We start from the raw sequence: 27,985 nt of genomic DNA, 5'->3' as shown, positions 1-27,985 counted from the left end.
ATCAGTAATGTTAAGCAATAGTTTTAGTCCTCGCCTTAAAGCCATACCTCATCAATGTACAAACAAACGTGAGCTTCACCGGGAGTGGGTGCGTCTCCAGCTCGTCTCCATGGCGATGTCGACTAAAGTCAGCAGAATATCAGATTTGAACAGGTTATAGGTCCTCATCCAAATCCATCCTTTGATTACCCACTGCAGTAATATAGAGTTTTCTGTGTAGAGCTGGTCATTAGGAACATGTTTTGTATTGACGTCAACACCCTTTAAGTTTCTAGGTCAAAGAAAAAAGTTTTGAAAAATCCCTAATTGACGCCGTTTTGATGAAAAAACAAAAAAGGAATTGAACTCTGTATTGGAAATGTTTGGGGTGGTGATGCCAAGATGAACCTCTTACCTCTTACCTTAACCAAGCACATTTTCTCCAGTTCGGCTTTACCCAAATCTAAAAGCTACTCAACTGTAGCTTGCAGCCTATAGGCCTGTGTGATGCCGTATTATGAAAGCTAAGACCTAGAAACTTTTTGTCGTAGTTTCTTAGTTTTTCGTAGTTTTCTGTAAGTTTTGATCAGTTTTTGATCACTCTTTTGTTGCATTTGTAACACTTTTTTGTTGTGTATTGTTGCTTTTCCTTTTGTCACTGTTTCCTTGCATTTTTCGTTGCTATTTTGTCACTTTTTTTTCAAGAAGCTTTCAGATTTGGGTAACGTGTGGTTGAAGAGATGATGAAAAGACCTTGGTTATAAAAGCTCACGATGGGTTAATTCATTGTATGAGTTTTAGGACCCATAGTAAACATCTCATGAACCGTAGTGTCCCGTTTCCCCTCAGAGTGATCTCAACTCAAAAACGTAGAATCGGGGCAGCCCTCGTTTGGTTCCACCCATCAACCCTTCTCATGCATATAAAGACAGATATGGAAACATCGTTCAAGTTGTTTTGGCGACTGCAGCGTCAAACACATTGCTCCTCCTCCTTCAGGTATGAAATATGAAACAATGCACGCCCGAGGGTTCACGTGCCGCCGTGTTACTGCTTTGTTCGAAATGGCCGAACCAAAAGCGCATCATTAAAAGGTAGTGATGTCCCAAGTTAAACGCTCCGCTCGGATGTGGCGCTGCAGCTGCTGAATGGTGCTCGGTCTGTGAAGTGTGCGGACACGAAGGGCCGTTAGCGAAGCACGCATTGTAGTGGGGAAGTGAAGGACGGAGGAGAGCGAGCAATCCGTTCGCTTTAGAAGATCGAATTAACCATTTCAGTAGATAAGTATCTTTTGTGAGGCGCATTGAGTTAGCTTGTGTACATTGCGTATTGAGGTGTTAATACGTTTACCTTCACCGTCAATGAAAACCAACAAAAACAGTCAATAAAAAGCACCCTTGATGGTCTCATTCATTGCTGTATTATTTTGATTTTGTTGCCAATCAGGTTATTTATCTGCCTTTACCAGAGGTGGGAGACTCGGGTCACATGATTTGTGTCCCAATTTTTGGGACTTGTTATTATTTATTTGAGTGGAACTGTTCAAAGATAAGGATTCACTGCATAAAATGTACATATGGTAATTAGCTACATGCTTTTTCAGCTCCCCGACGGAGCCGTTTAATCAAAAAGGCATTCTCATGAAAGTTACAGCATTTAGTCTGGACTGAAGGCTGTGCATCTACTTTGAGCAGGGGCAAATCCAAGCATACAGGGGCTGGGGCATCAGAGGGGAACCACTGACAGAAAAACTGCCTGAAACCAACTAAACTAAAAATATTATTTTATATTTATCTTTCTGATTGCAGGGAAAAGCATCTTATGTTTAAAATACTCTGTTTCCATTTTCCAAACTTAAAATATACATATTTTAAATTTTGTAGCAATTTGAAGATTAATTAGACTTTAAATACAAATCCATTACATTTTAAAAAGTTAGATTTTAGCCTAAATTTTCAAAATCGCTAAATCTTGAGAAAGCACTTTATATTTTAGAAGTAGATGAAACGTTTTTGAAAAGAATAATTAGACTTAACGCTGACATTTGCGACTTGAGATGACTTGCCGGCTAAAGAAAGACTTGACATGACTAGACAAAAGCTATGACTCAACTTGACTTGACTTGACCAATCGACTTGGACTTGACTCGATACTTACCTTTTGTGATTTCCACCTCTGGTCTTTACTATAACAGTGACTTGCGGGCTTGTCGTGCTTAGGTTAGCCATGATTTGTAGCTAATTCCCCCAGTGGTTCTAGCGCGGTACTGCGGCGCGGGGCCCAGAATGATTTCTCCACAAGAGAATAACTTTATTGCACTTTACATTTCAAAGAATCCTCTGGGTGTTTCTACTCTGCAACTCGGTCTAGTCGTAGCACCTTGATCAACTTGTACTAACCCTGTCCGTAATTGAACTGTCTTCACGTTTGTCGTTAGCTACCATTGTTTTTAGCTTCATTTCGAACAGCATCCCTTTGCAGGAGTCCACAGAAGCGTAAACCAAATAGACAATAATAACATTCAACAGACTAAAAACATTCATAAATAGATACAAACCTTGCCAAACTGTCCATTTGCGTGTGTGTTTGTGTGTGTGAGTTAGCTTAGCGCACGAGCGAATCATTTGCGGCACAGCACTCAACAGAAAACTCATATTCTGCCGACAAGCACATTTTTGGTCTCATTTCAAGAGTTTGCCAAGCGCCGCTAAATATTAAATGTACTGTTCTGTCTGCCCACTACGAACTCATTACTGCGGCTGAGGCTCCGCTGCCTCACTAATTAAAAAATCATTTTCACAACTCAATTTAGGTCAAGGCAAAGCAGATTTAGTCTCATGCATCAGCTAAGACGCTCTGCTTAGTAATGCAGTGGAAGGAGCGCGCGATTATTTCCAACACTTTGGACTTTGGACATTTTTCTGATTGGATTTTAAAGTCGAGGGAAGAGGAGTTGATGCTGAAACTTATAGATTACCGACATATCTGAACAAAATTGACTGTGAGCCTATTATTTCGGGACAGTGCCAGGTTGGAAATTCTGGCTTTATTTTGCTGACTTAGTAGATAAGATTGTTTTTTTAGAAGAAATCTCTGTAAGTCTTTGATTTAACAAGTTAATAGTTTGAATTTCTCCTTGTTTTAGGGGTGTTTAGCGCTAAATAATCAAAGCTATCGGATATGGATGTCAACACAACCGTCTGGAAAATAAAAACATTGCAAGACAAGAGACATTGCTGTTTGTGGTTGCTGTAGAATGTAGGGGGAAATGCATTTTGAGAAACCTCCTTTGCTCCCACTTAAGTCTACATTTTTCAATTGTGTTGTCTTTGTTTCCAGATGAAAGCTTTATTTCATGGTAATAGGATTGAATCTATCTCAAACTCAGTATTAAAGCTAGGGTGTGTCACAAAGATTCCTGGAAAAAAAACAACTGCAACTGGAAAGATGGCTTGGATTTCCTTTGTAATGTTCTGGAAACTGGACTGCAATCCCAGTATCCCCATTATCCCAAGTTACTGTGCTATTTCTATGTTATACCATGCTTTCAATGAGCGGTAAAGCTGAATTCCAATTCCATTGTCAAACAGTTGGCCAACTACTTCATTATTGTCCTGTAGTGATTCTCTATCCCAATCAGCAGACTCAATTCTCCCCTACAGGCCTGTACATGTCATCCTGATGGACCCTTATGTATTCCTGTAAAATGTAAAACAGCTTGTCCTATCCATCTACATGTGCTCTTTTTGACAGATCGCAGAAAGGTTTAGGCGTCTTGATTGAAAGCAGATCTCAAGCGTGTGTAGCTGGCCTGACATGAGGTTCGACGGTTATTCCTTCCCCCCCCCCGGGCGAGCGAGTGAACAGTGAACATGTACCAGGGCTGGATCACATTTGGTGGACTCTGTGTGAACTTTTGACCATTTCCTTCCAGCAGTGCATGGGAGCGTTTGCACCTCCAGACTGGGACAATATTGGGTAATCCCGGCCAGACTTATGCCTCAAATCCTCAACGCTTCAGCTCCACATAAATATACAGCACCTAGGTAGAGCTGGAGGATATTAGTTTGAATGCCCACTTAAAGGTCTGGCATCATACTTTATTCAGGGTTGTAAAAGTTGAGTCACCTTAGCTTTGATGTTTTGTTTTTTGTTTTAGTTCATTAAAATGTGACTTTATAAACTGTGTATTATATTTATCAGTGTGTGTGCTGGCCTTTTCAGTGATGAAGAGAGATACGGACTAGGTAGTAAATTACGTAACTTGTTTGTAACCGGCAATGTGTTGCAGCCTGCCGTCTTAACCACTGGGCTATTGTGCAGCTTTAACTCAAACAAGGTGATCTGTTGCTCATGTGATATGGGGATACAGAAGTAAAAAGGCTCATAAGAGTAGCAGTAAGATCTCGCAATGTAAGAAAAATATACATGAACCTAAACAAGAGTTTAGGGGTAAAGCCTTGTCCCTGGAGCAATCCCCAAAAAAGAAACATAATTAGCTTGTTGACTGACTGCTTGTGGTTGCAGTTGGGAGGTTGATATTCATGAGACACATTGACAAAGTGGCTATCTCTTGCCTCACAGTGAACTGGTCCCAGGTTCGATTCCTCAACGATCTGCCGTCTTTCCGGTTTGACTTGTGGCATGGTTCAATTTGCAAATACATCCTTTAGGACCATAAAACCTACATTTACCTAAAGGTGACAGACATTCGAGTCCTGAATGCAGCTCAATTGATTGATTTTGCAAACAGTTAGTACAACAGTGTTATTTACATTTCAATATTTCCAGTACAAAGCACATGAGCGCGCCAAATCTGGACAAACAGACAATTGCGAGTAGCTCATGAACGCAGCAATAAACTCCCACTCATATCCCCACAGCCTCGGGCCTCACAGGAAATGCCTCTCTTTCTCTCTCTCTCTCCTTCTCTCTCTCTCTTCATCTTCTTATGTCTATGATGTGGGGTAATTGTCAGCTTCCTTCCATCACCTAGATTTATGCTGGTGGCTGCATGAGAACGGAATTGATTTAAAATGAAAATGAATAGCTCGGGGTTGGGCACGGCACCTCTCTCTTTATGAAGCGGTAGAATGGAGTTTTGTCCTCATTTCGGCGCGCCATGGCTGTGTCAAATCGTCCGTGTGCGCTCCGGGTTCTTTGCCATCTGTTGGTGCTGACGAGCGTGTGGGTTGCAGTTTGCGTGCCACGGGATTCAGACCGAGGCCAAATTTGAATATGAAGTTCCACGGATGTTTTGGGGTTCTTTTTTTTTCTTCTTTTTTGCCCAGATTTTGTTTGAAATGCGGTGAACGGGTCTTGTAGGATATGTCCGACATTTCCCAGTTTTAAGTCGCCTATGCCTGCAGACTATCCCACTATGCAATTTGACGCAACCTGCAATGCCACTTGGGTTAAACAAGGCAAAAGCTGCACCAGTTGACCATTCGCCAGATCTCGGGCTGAGATATTGGGAGTGGCAAGCTGGAATATGTACACGTATAGGATTCAAACTCGGGACCATTTTGCTGCAAGCCTACCGAGCAAATCACTGAGCCACAGAGACATGTCAGTGTCATGCTTGATTAAAGTGAAACTGTTATTTTATAGGGGACAGCGTAACGATTTTCAAGTATTGTCACCTGGACTGGGTTGATTTAGTTGACATACACCTCTTGTGTTTGAAATGTGCAAGGGTGGAGCTTGGTGCTTATTCTGGTTAGAAAATCAGCTAAGAAACATTGTTTGAGCAAATTAAATGGTAAAAATCATCACTTCTTCAACTGCCAGTCCAGTCGACGATACTTCCAAATCTCTCTATGGATAATTCCTGAGAGCCAACACAAACTCAATGAGGACATGTAGCACCAAATATCTTATATGTAAATGATTATGCTGCATATTGATAAAGACGGCATCCGGGTATTTATGACTTATTACGATGTCCGCCATATTGGCATCATAGAAGCTGTTCAATTTGATTCCGTCTATGCAACAAACACGCAAAACTGGTATTTAGAGGCAGGGTGCACCAAAGAAAATCACATAAACCGTGGTCGTTTCTAAGCGTGTTCCTACAAATGCGCACTTATGATGTAAACAGCTTCACGGGCCTGTAAACAGAGCTTTTTCTCTCCGCATGGTCTGGAATGGTGAAGCCAGTGCCTACTATGGCAAGGTCAGAATATGCATTTCATGGCATGTATATAATTTCTGAAGTTTCTTCATAATAAACTAATTATTTGATGATGGTATCTGTTAGACGTGTACCCGACCCACAATTAGCAGAAAAAATGAAAATGTTTTAACATTTGGATTTATTTGTCAATTTTATTAATAAGAATTTCATTAATGCCTTCTAAGTAGGCTTTGACTTCATATAGATGAGGTAGATGGGTTGACAACAGCTGAAAAAATCGGGATTGTTTATAATTTGCGATGTTTGAGGCTAAATGCTAACGGACATAGGAAAAATAAACTGACCAAAATACAGAGTTCTCAACGTTTCCCAGAGTAGCCGGCTTGATAACATCTGCCCTTTCTATTTTTAGTTGTATAAAGCGTCAAATGTAAAAACTACGAAGCCTCAAAGCTGCATTTTAGTCAATGGGGAACACCTTCTTCTGGATAGTCACGTGGTTCCTGACATTGTGCCGTCTTCATCAATTATAGCTGTTAAATTTAGAATAAAAATCTCAATTTCAAGACAAATAATTTTGTCTTGCAACTTAAAATGACTTCTACCGAAAGTCATTCCACTTTTAGTTTACTTTTTGGAGGACAAATGACCTCAGCAGTGTAAACCAGTAGCTGCACCCATCTTTGCGAGCATTAGTCTTAACATCTTCTAGTTTTCCCTTTGCCCTGGTCCCGTCAGGAGAGCCATGTCAGTGATTCAATAAGCTGGGCCTTTCCTCTGGTATTCCCCTTTCCCCCCTCCTCACTGCAGCGGGAGTGTGTGCTTCCCTCTCGACCCCGGCTCTACAGGGTCATCCAGGGGCCACCCAGGGGTCACTGCCTCTGTCTGCCGCCCCCCTCCCCACTTTCCCTCTCGCCTCTCCCTGTCTGTCAGCAGCAAGCATGAGTCAACTCTTGGCTTAATCGGGCAGAAAATGAAAAAAGAAAAAAAAAGGGAGAAGACTACAATACAGGTATATATCCGTGGACCACCTACGTCTATTTTTTCCCCCATAAACCATCCTCTCCCATCTGCCGGCGGGAGGTCAGGAGCAGCCAAGAGTTTCCAATAGCCTGAATGGTTGCCCGTCCTATCACGAATGTGGTATTTTTTTTTTTCCTCCCGTAGATGTAAGTTAAAGTGAGAGACCACCTGGGGAAGCCTATTAAACGTGCTGTGGTTGCGCGCGGCTGCCTTCGTCTCTGTCAATGGGAACACCGGGCTGGACTCGGAGCGTGCTGGATATGGGACATTTAGTGGGATGTGGAAGAGTAAAAGGGATGAGTTCGTGCACAGAGAATTTATTGTTTGGGGGGGAATAAAAGGACATTCTGTAAAGTGCTTTGAAATAAAAGCATCAGATGTTATGTTTGTTGTGTATGACGACTTTCATCAGGGGTGGTTTTGCCGTGAGGGGCATGTAGGCAGCCACCCTGGGCCACCAACTCAGGGGGCCCCATGCACTCAACAGCTCTGACCTGCCCAGGGAATGCCCTTCTTTACCCACGTCTGTTTTTGTCTGCTGTCTCCTGGATTCATTTTACAAGTGAATGAGGTGTGAACAGATCGTGTTATCATCAACATGTTAACATATGGCCATTCATATTCTGTAAATATATTGAAACATACTGTATTATCATCTTTAAAAAAAAAGGTTCAAAGTAGGCAAGTTTTTTTTGTGGTGGACACATTTTTTTCTATGTCAAAAGACTTTAAATTACAGTTATTATATGTATTATTTATGACCTCACATGGTTTTAAGAGGAGTATTTGATGAAATGTTAAAGGTACTGACTTTGTTCTCAGGATTATCTTATCTTGTAGGTACTTGCTCTCTAGCATTTCTCACAATCATCTTGAGGCCCAGTCGTTCTATAGTGGAGGACCGTACTTTGCCCCTGGGCCTGACGTTATCTACTTCTGCAACATCAGGCCCAAGGGTTAGGATTAGGGTTAAATATAATTACTGAGTTTATGCACACTTGTATACCGGTCTTCTACACCAAAGTTTAGGAAAACATCTTCAGTGAGAAGAGTTGATTTGCAAAAACAGATACTAAGTGCCATTGAGAAAACTCATCATATGCTCGAAAATGTGTCTTTACAGAGCAGTGTTTTTCATTACCAGATTTGTTTCAACCATCCATCGATCCATTTTCTTCCACTTTTCCATTGCCGGGTCGTTTATCACATTTATCCAAATCACATTGCACCAGCCCCTTATGGCTCCTCCTGCAGGTGGTGGGTCCACAGAAGGACGGCCTCACAATTAAACAGGCCTGTTGGTCTCTCATAAGGAGCTTCTGAACCACTCTTTGTCTGACCCGTCACCAAGGACCTGTTTGCCATGGGAGACCCTACCAGGGGCACAAGGCCCCCGACAACAGAGCTCTCAGGATCATTCGGGCGCTCAAACCCCTCCACCACGTTAAGGTGGCGGCTCCAGGAGGGGAGATTTGTTTCAGTGTCATAGAAATATAAAGTCACTAGTTCTTAATTCCATGAACTGACACAACTTTAGTTTCATAAGTGGCATCTGTTGAGTACAGTAGCAAATCTTTAAAACGAAGATATCTGCTTTTGCAAATGAACTCTTCTTTACAAGTTTTCTGGAGGAGGACTCCTAGGCTTTACCTTGCTCTGCAAACTGGAATGTCGTGAGATTTGTCAATTTCCAAACTCTTGAAAATCACTCTCGTAATAGATACTGATTCAGTCTGCACGCTGCATCACTGGAGGTTCGAGCCAATCTCGCGGTAGAATTGCTGGGTTTTTCATTTTGCCAAGAACAAGCACTTTGTTTATACTTACAGCGATGTGAAACACATTTAAAACCCCAAAAATAATTATTTTAGAAGTTTTGAAAATATACTATGATAAAAGTGATTTGTTGTTTATGTCTGTGATTGTAGCAACTGCTTTTTATCCATCAGCAGCTCAGGTACAATGTGGACTGGTTCAAAATTGATATCACAGTACTAATGTTTTATGGCCCAACAGTAACTGTATAGTTATTATAAATTACAGTTTGGAAAGGCACTCTACCCCATCCCGGTAAAAGATTTTCATTGAATGTTGATAGTCTGTATGTTGTATCTTCTTTTGGCACAGCATCATATAGTTCCTGCTTGCATCATTATTTGTACTGCACTTTTTATTACTTTTTAATAGCATGTTACGAAACCCTCTCCGCTCCATGCTTACCAAATGTAGCTCTATTGCTCTTCGCATTCTCTCCTCATGTTGTTTACTCTTAGTTAAAAACCACTCGAGATTTAACTTTTTCCTCATCCCTTTGCATAGCACCATTATGTCAACTCCATCTACTTTGCTATTCTGCAATAGTTCGGTTGCATAACACTTTGCAGAGACTTGTCCTTGTTGCCCAAACTTTTTCTTAGATAAGCCAGAATCAATTGCTTTTGTAAGCTTTCCAATTAACCTTACGGGACACCATATTACAAGACATTCATCCACAGTTCCCTCAAGCAGGAGAATTTTACAGCTTGAAATCTGGAATTTGCTAAAAAAGTTCAAACGAGATGAACTCGAGAGAAGATTAGATTTTGAAGGTAGGGTCGGCTAATTACTCTAATGTGACGCTACCGAGAGTAATTGAGCTTACATTGAGTATGCAAAAATGAAATATCCTGTGGGGAAAAAAATGGGAGATTGTTATAGTTGCATAACCTTGCATCAGAGCTGAATTCTCGCAGTATTTGTGAGGTATGTGAGAATCCATCTTGGTTTGCTACTGCCGATCTGTTCAAGGCCGGACCAAAAGTGTTTTGAAACTAATTTAAAAAGTGACGGCGATAGAAAAACACAAGGTATGCTGCTATACACTTTACAAACACAGAAAACATTTTTCACAACCAAACATGTAAGAGCTTTGTGATGTACTTGATCCAATCAGCAGCAAAAACTAAAAAGGCGTCCACTTTCCGAATTACAGAAGCCGGAGCGATCCCAGATTGATGTCAGTGCTAATGTAGTTGGCACTGTAATATCAGTCTGGCTCAATCAGGTTGATTTTTGCATGGGATGGGACGGAGTTGACTAGAAGCGGCAACTTTACATCCATGCATCCATCCATCCATCCATTTTCTTCCAGTTGTCCGTTTCCGGGTCGCGGGGGCAGTTGTTCTGCCCAAATCACATTGCACCAGCCCCTTATGGCTCCTCCTGCAGGTGGTGGGTCCACAGAAGGACGGCCTCACGATTAATCGGGTCTGTTGGTCTCTCATAAGGGGCTTCTGAACCGCTCTTTGTCTGACCCGTCACCTAGGACCTGTTTGCCCTGGGAGACCCGGGGGCACGAAGCCCCCGACAACAGAGCTCCAGGATCATTCAGGTGCTCAAACCCCTCCACCACGTTAATGTGGCGGTTCCAGGAGGGGAACTTTACAGAGCAAAATAAATAAATAAAATAAAAATACAACAACAGAAATACAAATAAAATCTCAATAATTTTGTTTCATTTAATAGTTAGTTTCACAGGGACCATGTGAAAAATACATTTACAAAGAATAGATTCATTGTACAAGATTTAGCCAGTGCTAATTTCAGCCATTGCACATGACACTAGCTGAATGGTGATGATTGGCTGTTTGTGTGAGAGCAGCATGTTTTTAGCATCGCTAGCCTACTGTCCATGTGGTGCAACAAGAGAAACACTGAAGCTGTTGAGGCCAGGGATGGACTTTATGATTGATGTCAGCTTTCAATAGGATGTAGTTTTGTGTGATAAGAAAAGAGAGATTCTGTGGTGAGTAAAACATGTTTTCTGGTGCTGCTAGCTACTCCTGCTTTGTGATGGTAACATTCAAGCTAGCTCAGAATGAAACAGCTCAGAATGAAAACTAGTAGCTCTCATTTACCGGTCTCATTTTAGGCTAACGTGAAACGGGCGGGAAATGGGAGAATAGGAAAAGTATGAGATGTTTCCTGTGAATATTGGTATTGTGAAATGCCAGGGTGAAATGCTTATATTAGCTAGCTGTTGTGAGAATAGTTACCTCAGACATGGAAGAAGTGTAGAACTGATTTGGATAAAGCTTGAACTTCTTGTGTAGCACTGTTGAGGTCCTTTCATTTGAAAACTTGAATTAAAGGAATAGGCCACTGTTTTTACATACTGAGATATGTTCTTACCTTAGCTTAGCTTAGACGAGTTGATGTGGAGCTGTCTGGACTTTGTGCGTGCGCTCAGTCATGCAAATGTTGCTAGCATTTAGCCTCTCCCAGCATAGGTATACGTTTGTTAAGTGGTGACGTCACAGCTTTACTTCCGGGTCCGCAGATGTGCGAGAAACTACAAAAAACTCTATAATACCACAATTAATATTTCTGAAACTTAACAGAGAGTTACTGAACATACTCGTTTATCAGGCCCATTAGCCAAAAATGCTGTACTGCTATAAAAGCAATATTTACCAAAATCGGTACATCCGGGTTAGCGGAGATAAATGTTAACGGCGCAGCAGCTACGCTAACCCCAGAAGTAGTAACTTTGATAAATAATACTTTTTTAGTAGTCGCTGGGGCATTTTCTGAGAAATAAGTATGTTGAGTAACTCTCCGTTGAGTTTCAGAAATATTGGTTGTCTTTAAGAGTTTTTAATGTTTTTGTCTCGCATATTTGCCAGTTTGCTAGTACCGGAAGTGGAAGTTGTGACGTCACACTTAACAAACGCATAGCTCCAAACTGGAGTGAAGATAGAAGCTACCAAGCTGTTCCATGTTTTCCCTACTTAAATACAGTTACGTGAAACGTTACACGATCCAAGTCTAGTTACACAAAAGTAAGCACATTGATTTTTTAATCAGATAAAAAGGGGCAGTATATTGTGATCTGTTATAACACCTGGATTACTTCAATGTCCACGCAGTAATATCGTTGAAGTGTTATTACACCTCACAATATAGTACCCCTTGTTATCCGCTTAGAAAATACATGTTAAATTTTGTGTAACTAGACTTGAATCGTGTAACATAAATGTATTTAAAAAGGGAAAACGTGGAACAGCTTGGTGGCGTCTAACTTCACCCCTGTTTGGAGCTATACCTATGCTGGAGAGGCTAAATGCTAACGACATTTGCGTGACTGAGTGCACGCACAAAGACCAGACAGTTACGCATCAACTTGTCTAAGCTCAGGTAAGAACATATCTCAGAATGTAAAAACGGCGGCCTGTTCCTTTAAGCAGAGAGTGAAGCTTTTTTGAAAAGACAAATGACGGCAATTTACGAACTGAGATTATCACACATTGAGTGAAGGTGTATGGTGCTGTGCCATTTGCATTTGTTTGGGAAAAACCTTGGATTTCTCGATTTATTAGAAGAAACCTTGCATCGTCATGTGCACACTTGAGAATCCACACAATATACCAGCCCGATTTATTTGCCCACTGTTGTAAGTTTTGATGCTTTATTAATGCTGTCCTTGTAAGCATCTATTTTTCATTTTTTGCAGCTATCGAGACCCAGAGCAGCAGTTCAGAGGAGTTGGTCCCCAGCCCGCCCTCCCCGCCGCCCCCTCCCCGGGTCTACAAACCCTGCTTCGTGTGCCAGGACAAGTCCTCTGGATACCACTATGGGGTCAGCGCCTGCGAGGGCTGCAAGGTATTGAACCGGCATTAAGAGTTGTGGTCTTTACAACTGATTTTTTCATTGATATTGTGTTTTTTTAATCATTTAAATCATAGTCTGTGCATGGAGAAGACACTTGTTGATTAAGGACTGCTCTTTTTTACATCTTGTGTGTTGCTTGCAGCGCTTTCCAATGGCACAAGAGGAATTAAATATGGTAAAAACGAGGCATAAGCCACGTCAGGCACGTTAACAAATCGATGGCACCGTGATGAATGCTGTTCGATTAAGATAGTGCTCAGAGCGGGTCCAATGATGGTTTAAGGATTTTGAAAATGCGTAAATTGAAGTTTTTTTTTCATTTATTCAAAAAGTAAACAAGACTGCAGTGTCTCACCTGAAGCCTGTTATACAGTGTATGTAGCGGAAACAAGAGAAGAAAGATCTCGTCGCTGGGTTTCGAAGTCACGCGTTGGTATTCCGGTGCTGTTTTTCCTCCCTGGTTTTTTCATCAGTCTGATTATCCATTCGGAGCTGTCAGGCGGAGTGGATGTGTTTTGACAGCAGTCACACATCGTTGTCATGTGGACAGAGACACACCGAGCGCAGGAATTCTGATCACCTGCTCCATATTTATTTGTCTACCTGTCAGTCCACTCTCTCTGGGTTTACTCAACTTTTTTCTGGTAGCGTAAGAAGTGGATTGGAAGTAGACGTTTGAATTGCTGGGAAAAATAGTATGTGTTTGTTTGACTGGATGTGCGCAGAGGTAGATGTAGGGTTTCAACGATGTCCATTTCTTTTGGTTTTGGTATTAGACTTTGAACAGAAACTTTAGTGCTTCTGTTGTCCTGTGTCTTTAAGCCATGCTTCTACGTCCCCTTCCCCTGACACAGTTCTGGGTTTTAGCCACCCTGCTAACTATACAATGCAATAATGCTATCCTCGGAGGTTCACTTGGAGTGGGTGCGAAACCCACGAAATGTTGGAAACGCCCAGACCAATTGGAAATTTCAAATGAGTTTTAAGTTCTTCGAGCCCCTTCTACCTTCCACAGAAAAAGCACGGATAGCCTTGGATTGGAGGATTTGCTATTGACAATGTGGCCTTATTGGTAAAGTATTTGGCTTAGAAACATATTTGACGTGGAGAATACGTCTGCAAGTTTTGGATTTCCATGCCAATACCTTGCGACCGTTACATTAAAGTCACAAAAATTTGGTTTTCATAGTAATTTTTTGGTGTTGCCAATGTAGTTCTGGGCATTCAGGTCTGTTTTCAGCTGGAAAATGCCATTGCTTAGGTTAAAGCAGGGGTGTCAAACATACGGCCCGCGGGCCATATCAGGCCCGCAAGGTGATTTAATCCGGCCCTTGCCCTGTCGAACATAAATTCCAGAGCATGTGAAAATAATGAGTAAGTCTCTAGCCCATTCTTTTCCGGCGTTATGATTTTTTAAGCAGTGTTCTCAACCTTTTGGAGCCGCGACCCCCATTATAACAGGTCACAACATTAGCCTACATAATTCTGAAAAAACAAAGAAAAAAAATGGCTAAAATGAAATTCAACAAACTATGAACAAATAATGGCACTCACATACACACACATCAAACACATGTTGCAATAAACATTACATTAGATGCCAATGAAAATATGTATATTTTTTATTATATAGCCATGTGGTAAATGGACAGTCTGCCCCAGGGCGGCTGTGGCGTCAATAGCAGCTTACCACCACCAAGTGAATGAATAATGACTACTGTACTTTCAGGAACTTGTGCCACAGGCTTGTAAAGTGCAATACAAGCGTAAGTCGGTATTAATGAAGCTACAGTCAAGTTGTGGCTTTGACCAAATCACAGCTCATTATTATTCATTTATTGGAAACATTTTCTCTTGCGACCCAAAATGAGTTTGACACCCCTGAGTTAAAGCATAGAGCACGACGAAAATGCTGTTGCCTACGGCACTCCAAAAATCGAGTATTTCGGGATGTATTCGCTTATGCGCGGATGTACTTCACTGAGCTACTGCATTCTGTGAGAAAACTGCACTCCACTCAGAATATTTATAAGCTCCCATATTTTATCTTTATTTTGGCGAGTCCTCCCCCCCGTGCGCAGCTGCCCTCCAATGTTCTACTTTTAGCGCTTCTGCCTTCCTGACACTCTCACCCGCTTTCCCACAGCGGTTACTTAGCAACACCTCACACCTGCCAGATCATCACCCTCGCATTACACCGTCTCAACAATATTAGCCTGTTATTAGGATGTTTGTAAACAAGCTCGTGATCATTACCCCAGTGATTATGGTACAGGACCATGATGTGGTATTTGCAGTAAGTACTTCAATGTGTTGTTCCAAGCTCTTCTCAAATAAGCAGGGGAAATCGGTTCTAAATCCGGCCACTAACGACTGAGCGACAGAGTTTTTGTTTCAAATCGACTTATCACGCGTAAGTGTAGCCTCTAAACATTGTTTTGCCTCGGCATTGATGTTTTACACTTTATAACTTGAAATAAGGTTAGTGTGTGGAATAGAACAGCAAGGTTTTCGGATTGGCCTGGAGCACCCTCTGCAGGCGGCAGCGCGAATGACACATGATAGAACAGTGACTGCGAAACCTTTCACTTTGAGCTGACGCCGTGATGAACACACTTTGAGCTCAGGAAAAGGGTCTGGCGATTGATTATAGATTATCGATGGCAGGTTTGTGTTGCATTTATACACATACAGGGAGAAACAGATCGGAGCGCTTCAGCTGTAGAAGAAGAAACAACCAAACAAACGCTTAATCTGACGTTTTGTGGACAAACTTCTCAAACCTATGTCCAACTTAAAGCCACACCGCGTAGAATTGTACTTAGTAAATAAAATTGAAATACAGGCATTTATTTTATGACAGATATTTTCATCATTGAAAACTTCCTCGTAAATGTACAAACAAACATGTGCTTTTGCCATGAGCCGCTCACCTCTCCTAAGACATGACTGTAGCTTTCCAGGAGTGGGTACGTCTCCAGCTCGTCTCCATGGAGATGTGACTAAAGTCAGCCACATTTGAGATTTAAACAGGTTAGATCCTCATCCAAATCCATTATTTGATTACTCACTACAGTAAAAGCATTTTTTTTGTGTTGAGCTAGTCATTAGGAGCATGTTTTGTAGTGATGGCAACAGTATAGTCCAAAATGTTACGCAGTGTGCCTTTAAGTATATTGCCAGACTTTGCATAGTCAATTTTACTGTATGTGTTAGTGGATTATGGATGTTTTTCTTCCCCCATTCTATCGAAACCACATGTTATTTGTTGAGTCTTTACTTCATGGTCAAACCTTTGTGTTGCTTTTGTGAAGGCAGCCATGGAATGCCTTGCAAACCGCAACTATTGCCTCTTGAGTCTGGAGAGAGAGGGGACTACGCAAACCCCCGAGAGCCGTGTTATATTAAAACAACTCTGCACCAAATTCCCGTAACAAAAACATGCAAACCCATATCTAACCAAGTATGACACAAGAGTTTTTTTTTTTTTTTTGGGGGCGATTGTTTTGCCTCATGTGTTGGGGCTTCCGTCGGTCGGCTGGGACTGACAGAGGAATGCGTGGAATCCTTTGGAGGTCTGGCAGGACGGGGTAGGAGTATGTGTGAAGGGAGGGAGGGAGGGAGGGGCGGGGTGTTTGGGGGTGAGGAGAGGGGCAGTGATCATCGTCTCACTCAGCGGCACGTCCGGGGTCAGAGCAAGTTCTCGGGCGGACTCCTGCGTGGCCGCTCGCTCTTTGTTTCTCTCTCTCGCCCTCAATGCCGGGGAATTTTGTATGTTTAAAGGCTGGTAACTGTGAAGCAGTGGTTCTCAACTGGGACGCTGTCAGGACCCACTTTAAATCAAACCGCAACGCAAATAAGATTGACATTTCTTAACCTCTTAAACCCCCGCCTTTTCTCCAGTTGAGCTTTACCCAAATCTAAAAGGCCACAGTCGATAGGCCAAGTGTAACGCCTCATTTGAAAGCTTTTGTGGCGTTTCCATCCTCGCTTTGATCTAATTTTTGTTGCCATTTTTGACACTTTTTACAAGAAGCTTTTAGATTTGGGTAAAGCTAAACTAGAGAAAATGTGCTCTGTTCAGGTAAGAGGTTAAATATCATGTAAACTACTGTATTTTTCCCCACAAATGAATGTTGGATAATCATTGAATGAACCTATAAAGCTGCAATTATGACCAAAACGACAGCCACTTTTACAGAAGATAAATATCGAACAAAATGTGCTTAAGGTTCGCGACCCACTCAAAATGGTTCCGTGACCCACTTTTGGGTCCTGGCTCACAGTTGAGAACCACTGGTTTAAAGGGCTGTTGGTAGTTAAAGACAAAAATGCAGCACTGTGAGTTTATGGGAGAAAGATCTATTTTAAAAATCAATGCAATACAAATATGAAGTCACCCTTTATTGTGTAGCTGAGAGTCGAGGTCAATGATTTCCAACCTATTTTTTTTTAAGTTAGTCCTACTTAGGCCCCCAAAATTGCATCAAAACATGTGAACAATTACCGAAAAGTAAGTAAGTGCTTTATTTGTCATTGTACAACAAAATTTCGTCCTGAGCCGCTGCGACTGAGCGCGCCGCCATTGTGGACCAGCATGTTTTTGGAGGTAGAGGAAACCGTAGTACTGCTGTCAGTGCTCCTCTTAACCAGCGCATTGCCTCCTTTCTCCCTGTTTCAGAGCGTGGTGTCCTGCACTGTTTAGCTCCGACACTGTGCAGCTCTCGATTTGTACTTTTTGATCATATTTATTGGCTCAATAATCTTATGGCTTGACACAGGTTTCCCCCTATGCGCTGTTCATAGGCTGCAGCGTCGTAGGTTTGGTCCTACTCAAAAGGTTTGGTCCGACTCAATAAAGGAAGAAAAAAAAGTCTAGTTTTGAAAGCAAAAAGACACATAGTTTTACTTACCCAGTCGAATCTAGGTCAAATATTCCTATGTCTAGACAATTTTACCTATTTTTAGATAATTACTGTCTGCTGTCACAATGTCAGATCCTGTCCCCAAGCAAGCCCTTTAATACTAGTCCAGCCTCCAGTGGTTAAGGCTCAGAACTGAGCTCTGAAGGTTCTAAGCTTTCAAATAAGTAATGGCATATTCATAGAGAAACGTGTGCTGCTTGAGATAGCAGATGTCAAAGGGGACAATTATGCTTTACTTGATGTTGTGGAGGAGCAGCGGTTCCACTCTGAGCTCCTTCTATGTGGCCAAATTGCTGTGCCACATTAAAAAAAAAATCCTCGATTCCTCGATATAACAAAAGACTAGCCCTGAACTCGAGATATTAGTTCAACTCCAAAGTCGTTTCCAAAGCAGTTGTGCGGATTGTAACATCTGTACCATGACGGGGGGGATTTTTTTTCGGGGTTAATTCCGCTTGCTGTCAAAAATCCGGCCTCTCTCCCGCCACGCGCCGATGTAAAAATAGCCGGGTTCACGGCAGAGTGACCCTGGTTTTTGCAACACCCCGACTCCGCGGGGATTAGGCCTGGGATTACAGTTTTTTTTATTATTATTTTTTTTCCCACCGTGGTATTGCTTTTGCGTTTCCATGGCGACATTATTGTTTTGCCGTTCGCGTCAATGCTGCACAGCTGGAGGACGCTTTCACTGCTCACCGCTCCGCCAATTACAGCCGCCAATAAACCCAGGGACGGTGAACGCATCACTGAAGGTTTAAATGGTCAAATCATGAATGTTGACGCCCGATGCAGATGCTGTCAGCGCGAGTATGGAAGATTATGTATAACTGGAAGAAACAGAAAAACGATTTCTCCAGCTCCCAAAAAAAAGCTGTTGAATATTCACAACTTTGGGAAAGACACATCCGTGATCACTAGTTACACATGATTTCTTTCTATAAGCATGAAGACACCAAAGATATGACTCCATTTAAATATTCTTTCAATGCACAGAAGTGACGTTTAAATTATGTTTTGAAACCGGCAGGGCTTACGTACTTACAAACAGAGACGCCGATTTATGTTTTTCCCAGTGAAAACAGAACGGGGTCACGAAATTGACCCTGTGCATAGCTTCAAATCATAACAACGCCGCCCAAAAAGTGACTTCCTGTTTCCCTCCAGCACGCCAAAATAAAAGCATCAACTATTAACAGACACATAGCACTTAAAATTATATTCTTGTAATGTTGCAAGTACCTGAACTGATCAATGAGACGAGCCGTGTGCTTTTATTTTGGCGTGCTGGATCGAAACCAATGGGCGCTGGCTGCTCTGCTTCATGACCACGACACTGGGGGCTGCCATTGCTGTAGTACCTCCATATCGCCACTAGGCCCCCATTGAAAAGCATTGGAGTTTAGACACCTTAAAAACAACTTTAACGCCTGGTTTCAATTTTTTCAACACTAGACTAGGCTAGATGTTCCTCCTGAGATAACGCTGGGTTAGTCACAATTTAAGAAACCCAGCTGGTTTTCGTAAGAAGAATTTTAGAAATCTCGTACTTAATGAGGGTCGGACTGTTAGCATTGGAGCTGCGGGAGCCACACGTCAAGCAAGGGCCGAGTCTACGGTGAAGATCCCGTCCGTATGTCCTTTTTAGGAACATGTTTCGTCAGAGCTGGGGAGGAGGAGTCTGTAAATCCGCCATGAATTCCCCCTCGACCGTGGTCATTATGGTAAACGGGGAGGAGTGAGGAGAAGCTGTCCATTATTTTTTACAGTCTATGTACGAAACAGGAAGTCACTTCTTGGGCGGCGTTGTTATGATTTGAAGTTATGCACAGAGTCAATTGTGCTTATATAAATCGAATAAACCGCACCGCGCTCGTATGATCGCAGAAAAGGAAGTAACAGCTGGGGATTTGCAGGTTATACCTATTGAATCAATTTGTAATAAGGGCAAATATGCCTGGGTGCCCAAAGATTTGAGTGGGTGCTCGAGCCCCGCATTGGCACACATACAGTAGCTCTTCTTTCTCATCGTTCTCATTGGATGTGGGCATTTGGCACAAATACTGTACAAGGCCATTCAGTCACATTGGCCTCAGTGTGGCGCCCCTCGGAGCATGTGGTGCCCGACGCTCAACGGCAGCACTGCCTCCCCTCACGTTCTCTCGAGCCCTCAGCCCCTATGATCGGTTTAGGTGCAAAAACGCCTAATGTGCTTTGCTAGCTTTGATCCGGCAAACCTTTCAATAGTGGGGTGAACTTTTTACTCACTCCACCATTGTTATGTCTGGATTGGAGTGTACGGGACAAAAGAATACAAAACATTTAATTCAAGCGCATTGGAATTCTTGTGCGTTTCTCAGAAGTAAGACACAAACGCGTAAAGCAAGCCAAAAGGGTAGACTTAAAAAACAACCGCAGGCATAAACATATTTAAGGCTAAAATGTTTTGAAGATGAATTGCATAAAACATAATTGTTATGACGGTACATAATTTCAATAGGTGTAAAATCTGCGGCTTTGTGCATCCCGGTGCGGCTCAGCCAGTGCCCGCCTCCCAGTCTTTGATAGTTTGTGTACGGTCCCCTCTTTAGGTCACGCGTGTACGGACAGCTCTCATTATAAATGTTGGAGGGCATGTGCCATATGCCCCTCCAGACGTACATGCATATTCACCAGCGCGATGTGATCTGACAAACGCCGAGAAGTCAAGAGCAGCTAAAGTCACCCTGTCAACCCCGCGCGGTTTACTTTGACAATGCCCTTCGAACTAGAGGCGCGTCTAAAGTTCACCGGCTTTTGAAGATTTCACTTTTTATTTATGTCTTCGAAGACAATGTCAATGAAAAAAACAAAACAACACTCTATTTGTCAGCACAGTTTTCCTTTTGAAGGATTGGATTAGAAATCTGATGACTGATGACTTGACACATTAGCAACGGGGCTGTTGTCAACAGGATGCTAATAAGATTAATAGTGAAGGTGATAATGATAGCATTGAGTGTGGAGAAATTCATCGATCCTTCATCAAAAACAAATCATTTTGCTCAATTTCCTGGACATAGTTGCCCGCAGCATGTTTAACCATCAGTGCTTAATTCGGCGCTATTTGTTTGCATGCCTTTTAGCCAAAATGGTAGCTCGCACCTTGCTTTTACCATGGCAATTTCCCCTGGTGCCAACAGAGGGCGTCCCAAGCCACATACAAGATCCCTCAAGGTAGTTTCATCCATACAAGATCCCTCAAGGTAGTTTCATCAAGTCTTTTTTCCATGCACACATAGTAATTCAGCTTATAAAATGTTTCACAAGCTAACAGCATGCTAGCAAATCAATTGCGCCGTAATGAAGGCACACGGAGCGCAGAACTAGCTCAGACTGGTGCCGGAGAAGACAAACACAACATCCATCAAAATTACAGACCAAAGTGCCACTGTCTGCAGGCATTGATAAGCTTTTCTGGTCATTTGGTTTCCTCGTGATACCACATTGGAAATCAAAGTTGTTGTTGTTGAACTTTAAACATGGTTGTGATGAATGGGTGAAGCAGTTCTTTGGTCGCCATAGCCGGGACTTTACTGGTTCAAACCTCCATCAACCTTTACTGCACTTTGCAGAGGCACAACAACAGTACAGACACATTTAAATCTTGTGTATTTCCCTTAAGACAAGAATGAATTAAGCAAGCAATTAAAAAAATAAAAAAATAAATAAAGACTAGAAAATAGCTGCAGGCATATCAAAGGCTAAAATGTTTAATTGATAAAAAGGTAGTATATAATGTTGGTTGATCTGTTGAACTGTGGCTTTAAGGCAGGTCATGTCAGGACTCGCTGAACAAGCACTGCAGCAAACCTCATATGAGCTTAAGAATGTACATCCTTAGATTGACAAAATCTAAAAAAGATAAAACAACATGCTACATAAACGCTGCATTTTCCTGGCTTGCTTGGACTTGCTTAAATAAAGATGTGTTGAATGGCTGTCTCTTGCCCTGCCCACGTACGGATCAGGTATGGTGAAATATTCAATCTGGACTGAGGGGAAAAAAAGACGTCTTACATTATGCTGAGGCCAATGTTGTTTTTGCATAGGCCTTGGGTTGTCCAAGGATAGCTTTTATGAATAGGTGAGACGTGTGTGGATCCACTCCCACTCATCCGATATCGGGTCGAGTCCTCGGGCACTGACATGGTGACTCTGAACAAGTTTGACAAGCACCGAGACAACTCATGCACTGGCTTTTGAACGAGCCGATTTTATGAATAATGTTTCAGTAGCATAGCTCTCTAAGGCTTTTATTAAAGCCGGAGAGGACTTTATGGACACAGACAAATGCGTAGTTTGAATGAATAAACTGTCGCATCAACCTTGGCTAGTTTGTGACAAAGTAAAAAAAATATATATGTAAAAGTGCAACTGGGATGTGCAGCAACGGTTATGGAAATTCTTCATTTGTATTAGTATAATATTCAAATTCTAAGCTGCGTTTGACCCAGCCTTTAATGACACTGGGGGCAACCTGTACGGAGCAATGCGGCGACCGTCGTGCAGTGTCCGGGCAATGATTTTCAGATCTTGAGCTTGAATCTCGAGCCTTAAATCCATCCAGACACAAGGAAACACAGAAATCTACACAGTCCACACAGAAAGGAACCACCCAGTCTGGGAATTGAACACGGGAACTTGTTGCTGTAGTGCCAACCACCTAGCCACACCTCTTTTATTGTCTTTCCATTGGGGGTTGTTCCTTAGGGGTGTTCACAGCCTAGACTAAATCGCTTTGCTCCCAAATAGTAGGTCCAAGCTGCTCCAACCTGGGGCCACTTTTGCAGTGAGATCTAGAGCGGCTAACCTGGGACCAGTTCGCTAAAGTCTGGTGTACACTGCGACTTTTTTGTCTTTTTGTTAGATTTTTAGACGTCACATTGCACAGCGTGGGGATTACAAAGCGTGAGCCTGCACTCGTCTCCACAGTGCGATAGTTCAAAGAGACAATCGTAGCAGTTTCAGGCTTTCAGACAGCGTGTGTTTAGCTGAGGTGGTGTGTATTTTCCCGGGAAAAGTGCAGGGAAAGTCCTGTAAAATGCGGAGTCGGACCCGCTCATGGCCGGCCTCTGTTGCTTATGACTCTGGCTGCGGTGCGGTGTTGACAGGACACTGTCGGAGATCCTCGTTGCAGTGAGAGGATGGCTCACTCGAACGACTGGCCTTCCGAAATATCAGACACTGCCTGATGTCGGTCGCAGCTCGTCTTTGGTTGTACGACCGTTCTATTGTAAATCTTTGTCACTGTATCACTGTGACCTACGACCTGCGATTTTGAGCTATGCCCTAAGATTTTCCCACCGAGTTCAAAAGCCAACCTTTGACATCCTTTTCACCAGTGTACTATATCTTAATCTACTCCCACCAGGCACATACTCTCCCTATCTGATAGAACTCAGAGAGGAGACATAGATCTGCCCAGGCCCCTCGTCTCCATGTCATGATAATCCATACAGCTCGCCGCGCCGCTAACAGCCGATCTATAACGCGATTTGTCAACACTTTGGTACATAAAAGGGGCCGCGGCGCCAACACCAGAGGAAATCAAAGATGAGTTACCCTGGCTGCTCTCCCCCCTCCCCCCGATTTGCGCCCGAGTGTGACTGAAAATGAAGCTGATTGGACTCCTGCAGTGACAACGGCTGCTACCGCCAGTAGTGGCAATGTTATATTTGTGACACGTCGGCGCATTTGATTAAATTAACCTGTGAAGAATGGGGATGGTAGGGAAATGCGTTAGAAAGTTAGGAAAAACTTTTGTCGTGGTTTTGGGGCAGATTGACTGTGAAGTACCATTCAGACATACCATCATTGGACAGAACACCATTTCACGTGCAAACATAATGAGTGTGAACCTATTGTTTGCAGCTTCATTTAAAGATCTGTTTGCTTTTGCTAAATACCCCTTTACTAGACCCACTAGTGTCCACAAACATAAAGTACATAAGGCATTGGAAGCACTCAAAAGTACGACAAAGTACAATGCGAAAATCAGCGGTGTTCTCGTAAGTATTATAGCAGCCTATTACATTAAACTTTTATTGTTAGTGCAATATCAACAGGCACTTCACGAGACCATTTCAACTGTAAGTATGCACTTTCAAAGAGGCGATGGGAGCCGTTTTATATCGCGCTCAATAATGTAGCAATGGACTTTAAATTTTAAGTACACCGGCGATGATGTTGACAATGATTCCTCAGAATGTGTGTTTTGCTCGCGTTTTGAGTCGTACGTTTTGAGTAATCTTTCGATCTCCCGAGGTGTCTGTTGGGAGCGTTGCAACGGCAGCTTATACAAGGTTCGTTCAATTTCCCCCAAGCTACTCCCATGGCGCTAAACGCAACCCGAAATCACGGTATTATTTCCCACTTAGCACACCGTATCCCTCACTACAAACAAAACAACACCCTTCAGACTGTTCTGGTGTTAGCTCTGTCATCACAGCGTGCTATATCCGGTGAGGCGGAGGTTTGTTTCGGTGTGGAGCGAATGGTGGAGGAGCTCAAGGACGAAGGCAATTCGTAGCACATGTTGAACTCGGAAGAAGTGCCGAGGGAAACTTTGACGAAGCCGTTAAGGATATACATTTTCAAACGTTTCTATCTGCTCTATCGGACCTCAAAGATGCCAACACGTTGAACCAAACAGAAATAGTGATGGATGGGTAAACGTCGGTGCTTAGACTTGCGCCAAGAGTACCCAGTTAGAGTATTAGCCCTTTGTACATGTTGCTAGTACTAAGTAACTCTTGCCCCTAGAGGCCATAAGCGCAACTGCAGGTGTCGTAGCATGTTGTGATTTTCTAACTTATTAATTTTCTTGGAGAGTAAATACTACGCTGACAGGAAAGGCGAAGGGAGAGAGAGTTACTGTGCATCCAATTATACAATGGAAATGATTTTTTTCACTCAAACTTAGCTGTAAATACTGTTTACGTTAGCCCGCAGTTAGCTTTGCCCATTAGCATGTTAGCTTCTTTTTCGTGATTCCATTAGTGTGTATTGGTGGCTCCGGTCCGGTGGCAGTCAAGTTGCAAACCTGATTTTCTGGCCAGAGACACCAGGGGGAAATGAAAGACCCTCCAATCATCCCATAAACACTTGTATTACCCCCACAGGGACTACGAAAAGGATTTATTAAGGTAAACACGTTACTTAGTACTGCTTTAAGGTTGATGGGTGCAAACCAGAGTGCCCAGATGCAGATTGTGGGAATTGAATCCAGAAACTTGAGCAGAGCCATGCACACGAATGCTAACAATGCCTTATGTTCATGAAGGACTAAAAAAAAAAAAATCCACAAAAAAGGAGTCTCCGGAGTCTCTTTCCAAACCCTCTAAACCCAGAGTTTGCTCACTTGTTTGGGGACAGGTCACGCACAGGTCCGCCTGGTACAGCGTGTCCCCTCAGCGTGGAGATGGCTTGCGATCGCCGCGGGGGGCCCTCACAGGCTCCGGGGGCCCACAGACCGGCTCTGAATAGTGAGCAGCACCTGAAGAATAGGCGAACAGTGGGGCATCTGAGGACTGGCGATCTGAAACCGACGCTTTATTATAACCCTCGCTGGCCGCTATCGAAGCATACAAGCCTTCACTACTACTCAAACCAGTCCTGTTCTGCCTTATATTCGGTATTATATTTAATGTTTCCAAATAGAAGCACATTTTGTGTGTAAAAATAGCCACAAAAGCCCGTAATTGTGCCAAAACAAAACGTTTTAGATTTTGCCCATCGTAGATAAAGGTTCTTGAGCAGTCATCTGTATTCTTTAGTTTTAAGTGTTGGATGTTCTGCCTCTTGAACGAGAAGCTTCATCAGCAACACCAATGATCTCTAGCAGCAGGTGTACTTGGATAACTTGTGCTTGTACCAGTCATCTTTCATCTGAAATTTAGCCCACGCAGTCAATGTTTTTTGTCATAGTTTTTCAACAACCCCTCCAGAATAAAGTGTAATCTTTCCACTTTTGTCCAGAATGGATGCTCTCCTTTGCGCCCATGCCAAAAGCGTGTACCGCTTTCACTTCTAACTCCTGTTTCAGTATTTTGTGCCATTGTAGCACACTGGTCTGTCTGCTGTCTCCTTTTGTTCCCTTAAGAAGAATAGCCACATAAAGGCCGTGCGATTTGAAACCTCCTGCGCCGTGTCTGGTCCAGTCTTCCCCATTGAGCGCACGTCCAGGTGCCTAAGTCTCTCGCCTTTCTCCTTGTCCCAACAGCGCGGGCCCATCTGCGGACTGGAGGTGCGGATGACAGTGCTTGGGTTTCCGGGCAATGTCAGGGGGTGGAGAGAATGTTTTTTTCTTTTTTTCCCTCCTCCCTTCTTCTTTTATCTGAGGAGGTTTCAAGTTTGTGTTGAGACAATGTGAGGCTTTGTCCACGGCTTCCTTGTTCTTGTACTGTTGTTCTATTAGTAACGGATGGACCGGGGGGAAGTACATCATCAGATTAACCACTACTGGGTCGCTTTAAACAAATAAGTCTGTGATTATTGCGGTATTAGGTAAAGATATATCCTGTCTCCAGTTATGCTGCCCAGTTATGTAACAAACCTGCCTGTTGTTTAGGCCTGTCTAATGTGTGGAGCAGAGTTTTATTTGAGTGTACCTACGACTAAAAATAAAAAAAATGTTTGTGTCAGAGTACTCGATTTACTTAAAGGTACATTATGCAACTTTTTATGCGGAAAAAAAAGTTGATACATGTGCATATTTGACTTTGTAGTGACCCTAAGGTTGTATGAGAGGTCAGCATGGTGCCTTTACTTTCCGTCACAGTGGTCTCTACAACGCTCCAGGATCAATTGTTTTGTAGGTTTCCTGGTGAGAGGATCTGTTGGCAGCGAAAATCTTCCAAACAATTGATCCTGGAGCGTCCTAGTTTCTACTGTGATGAAAGTAAAGGCGCCATGCTGACCACTCATACAGCCACTCATAGCCAGTCACTACATGGTCAAAAAAGCACAAATATCAACTTTTTCTTCGCATACAAAGTTGCGTAATTCACCTTTAAGTAGAAGGAAAAAAAATAGACATTACAATAGTTACTGAACTATTGTACCAAAATGATTCTTCAGTTATGAGTAACTTTGAAACACAAATTCCCAAATCATTCTACTTTACTCAATTGATAAAATTAAAACACTTTTTTTTTTACCCAAATACGACGTAAAAAGCATTTCCTTTCTCTTAAAAGTAAATTTTTTTTAAAACGTCACTCATGTCACTGAGTACCTGATTGTTACTTTCAGAGGTGCGGCAATATGGATGCAGAGGCTCATTGATGAGTTGTATTTATTTATTTATCTATAATTCATTCACAATCGTCTGCTTGGTAATCTGGAGTGTTGGGACGTTTAGGTGGGCTGCAGCACTTCTGAACCGCAACAAACAACAGACTCTCACTGTTGGCCTATTACAGGCCTATGGACTTTAACTGGGCTGCTGTGGGACTGCTGTTTATCATACTTAAGACATGAAAACATGTACAGGTGTAACTCGGAAAATTAATATATCATTAAAAAGTGCATTTATTTCTGTTATTCATCTTTAGACTCATTACGTGCAAAATGAGATATGCATAGCCTTTATTTGTTATCATTTTGATTATTATAACTAAGATTGTAAAAATCCCAAATTAAACATTTCTGTAAGAGAGATGGACTGTAAGCCATAATCATCAAAATTATAACAAAGGCTTGACATATGTCACTTTGCATGTAATGAGTCTATATCATATATCAGTTTCACATTTCAAGTTGAATTACAGAAATTAATGAACTTTTGAACAGTACAACATGAAAATATGTCATGGAGGTATTGAAATCTTGAACCCATTGGTCTGGAGCTTGGAGTGAGCACCCTTTGTTGGTACAGTCTGCTTCTTTAACGAGGATTGTCAAAACGGACAGAAAAAGGCTGGTGCTGACAAAGAAAGACAATAGCAACCAATGTTTAAAATATATATACTTTTTTGTATTTAATGTGTATAACATGATCTGCTGACTATAGAGATGTGTCGGGTCCCAATTATGAGACAAGAGAGATTGTGGATGTGGTCCCGTGTTATTTTGTCCACAGGCAGTGACTTTTATGGATCTAAATTGTAAAACTCCCGGGCCGAAATGAGAACCCAGTACACCATTCTTCATTCATTCATGTATTTTTTTTTTTTTTTTTCAAATGGGTGTAAAAATCCCAGCCATCCAGTATTCTGCGTGGCTGCTCCCT

At 42.4% G+C, this 27,985-nt stretch overlaps 1 protein-coding gene across 2 annotated transcripts in view; it reads left to right on the top strand.

Moving 5' to 3' along the window:
- Positions 1–27,985, top strand: part of LOC306974123 (retinoic acid receptor beta-like) — a 300,752-nt gene that overhangs the window by 221,832 nt on the left and 50,935 nt on the right. For both annotated transcript variants that reach the window (XM_079571267.1, XM_079571268.1), the window contains one exon: positions 12,633–12,781. In XM_079571267.1, the coding sequence (XP_079427393.1) occupies positions 12,633–12,781 (149 nt within the window). The remainder of the gene's footprint in view (positions 1–12,632; positions 12,782–27,985) is intronic.

Source organism: Gobius niger, assembly GCF_951799975.1.
Source record: "Gobius niger genome assembly, chromosome: 14".
Lineage (NCBI taxonomy): Eukaryota > Metazoa > Chordata > Actinopteri > Gobiiformes > Gobiidae > Gobius > Gobius niger.
Note: the sequence above shows the minus strand (reverse complement) of the source record. Positions and strands in the feature narration are given on the sequence as shown.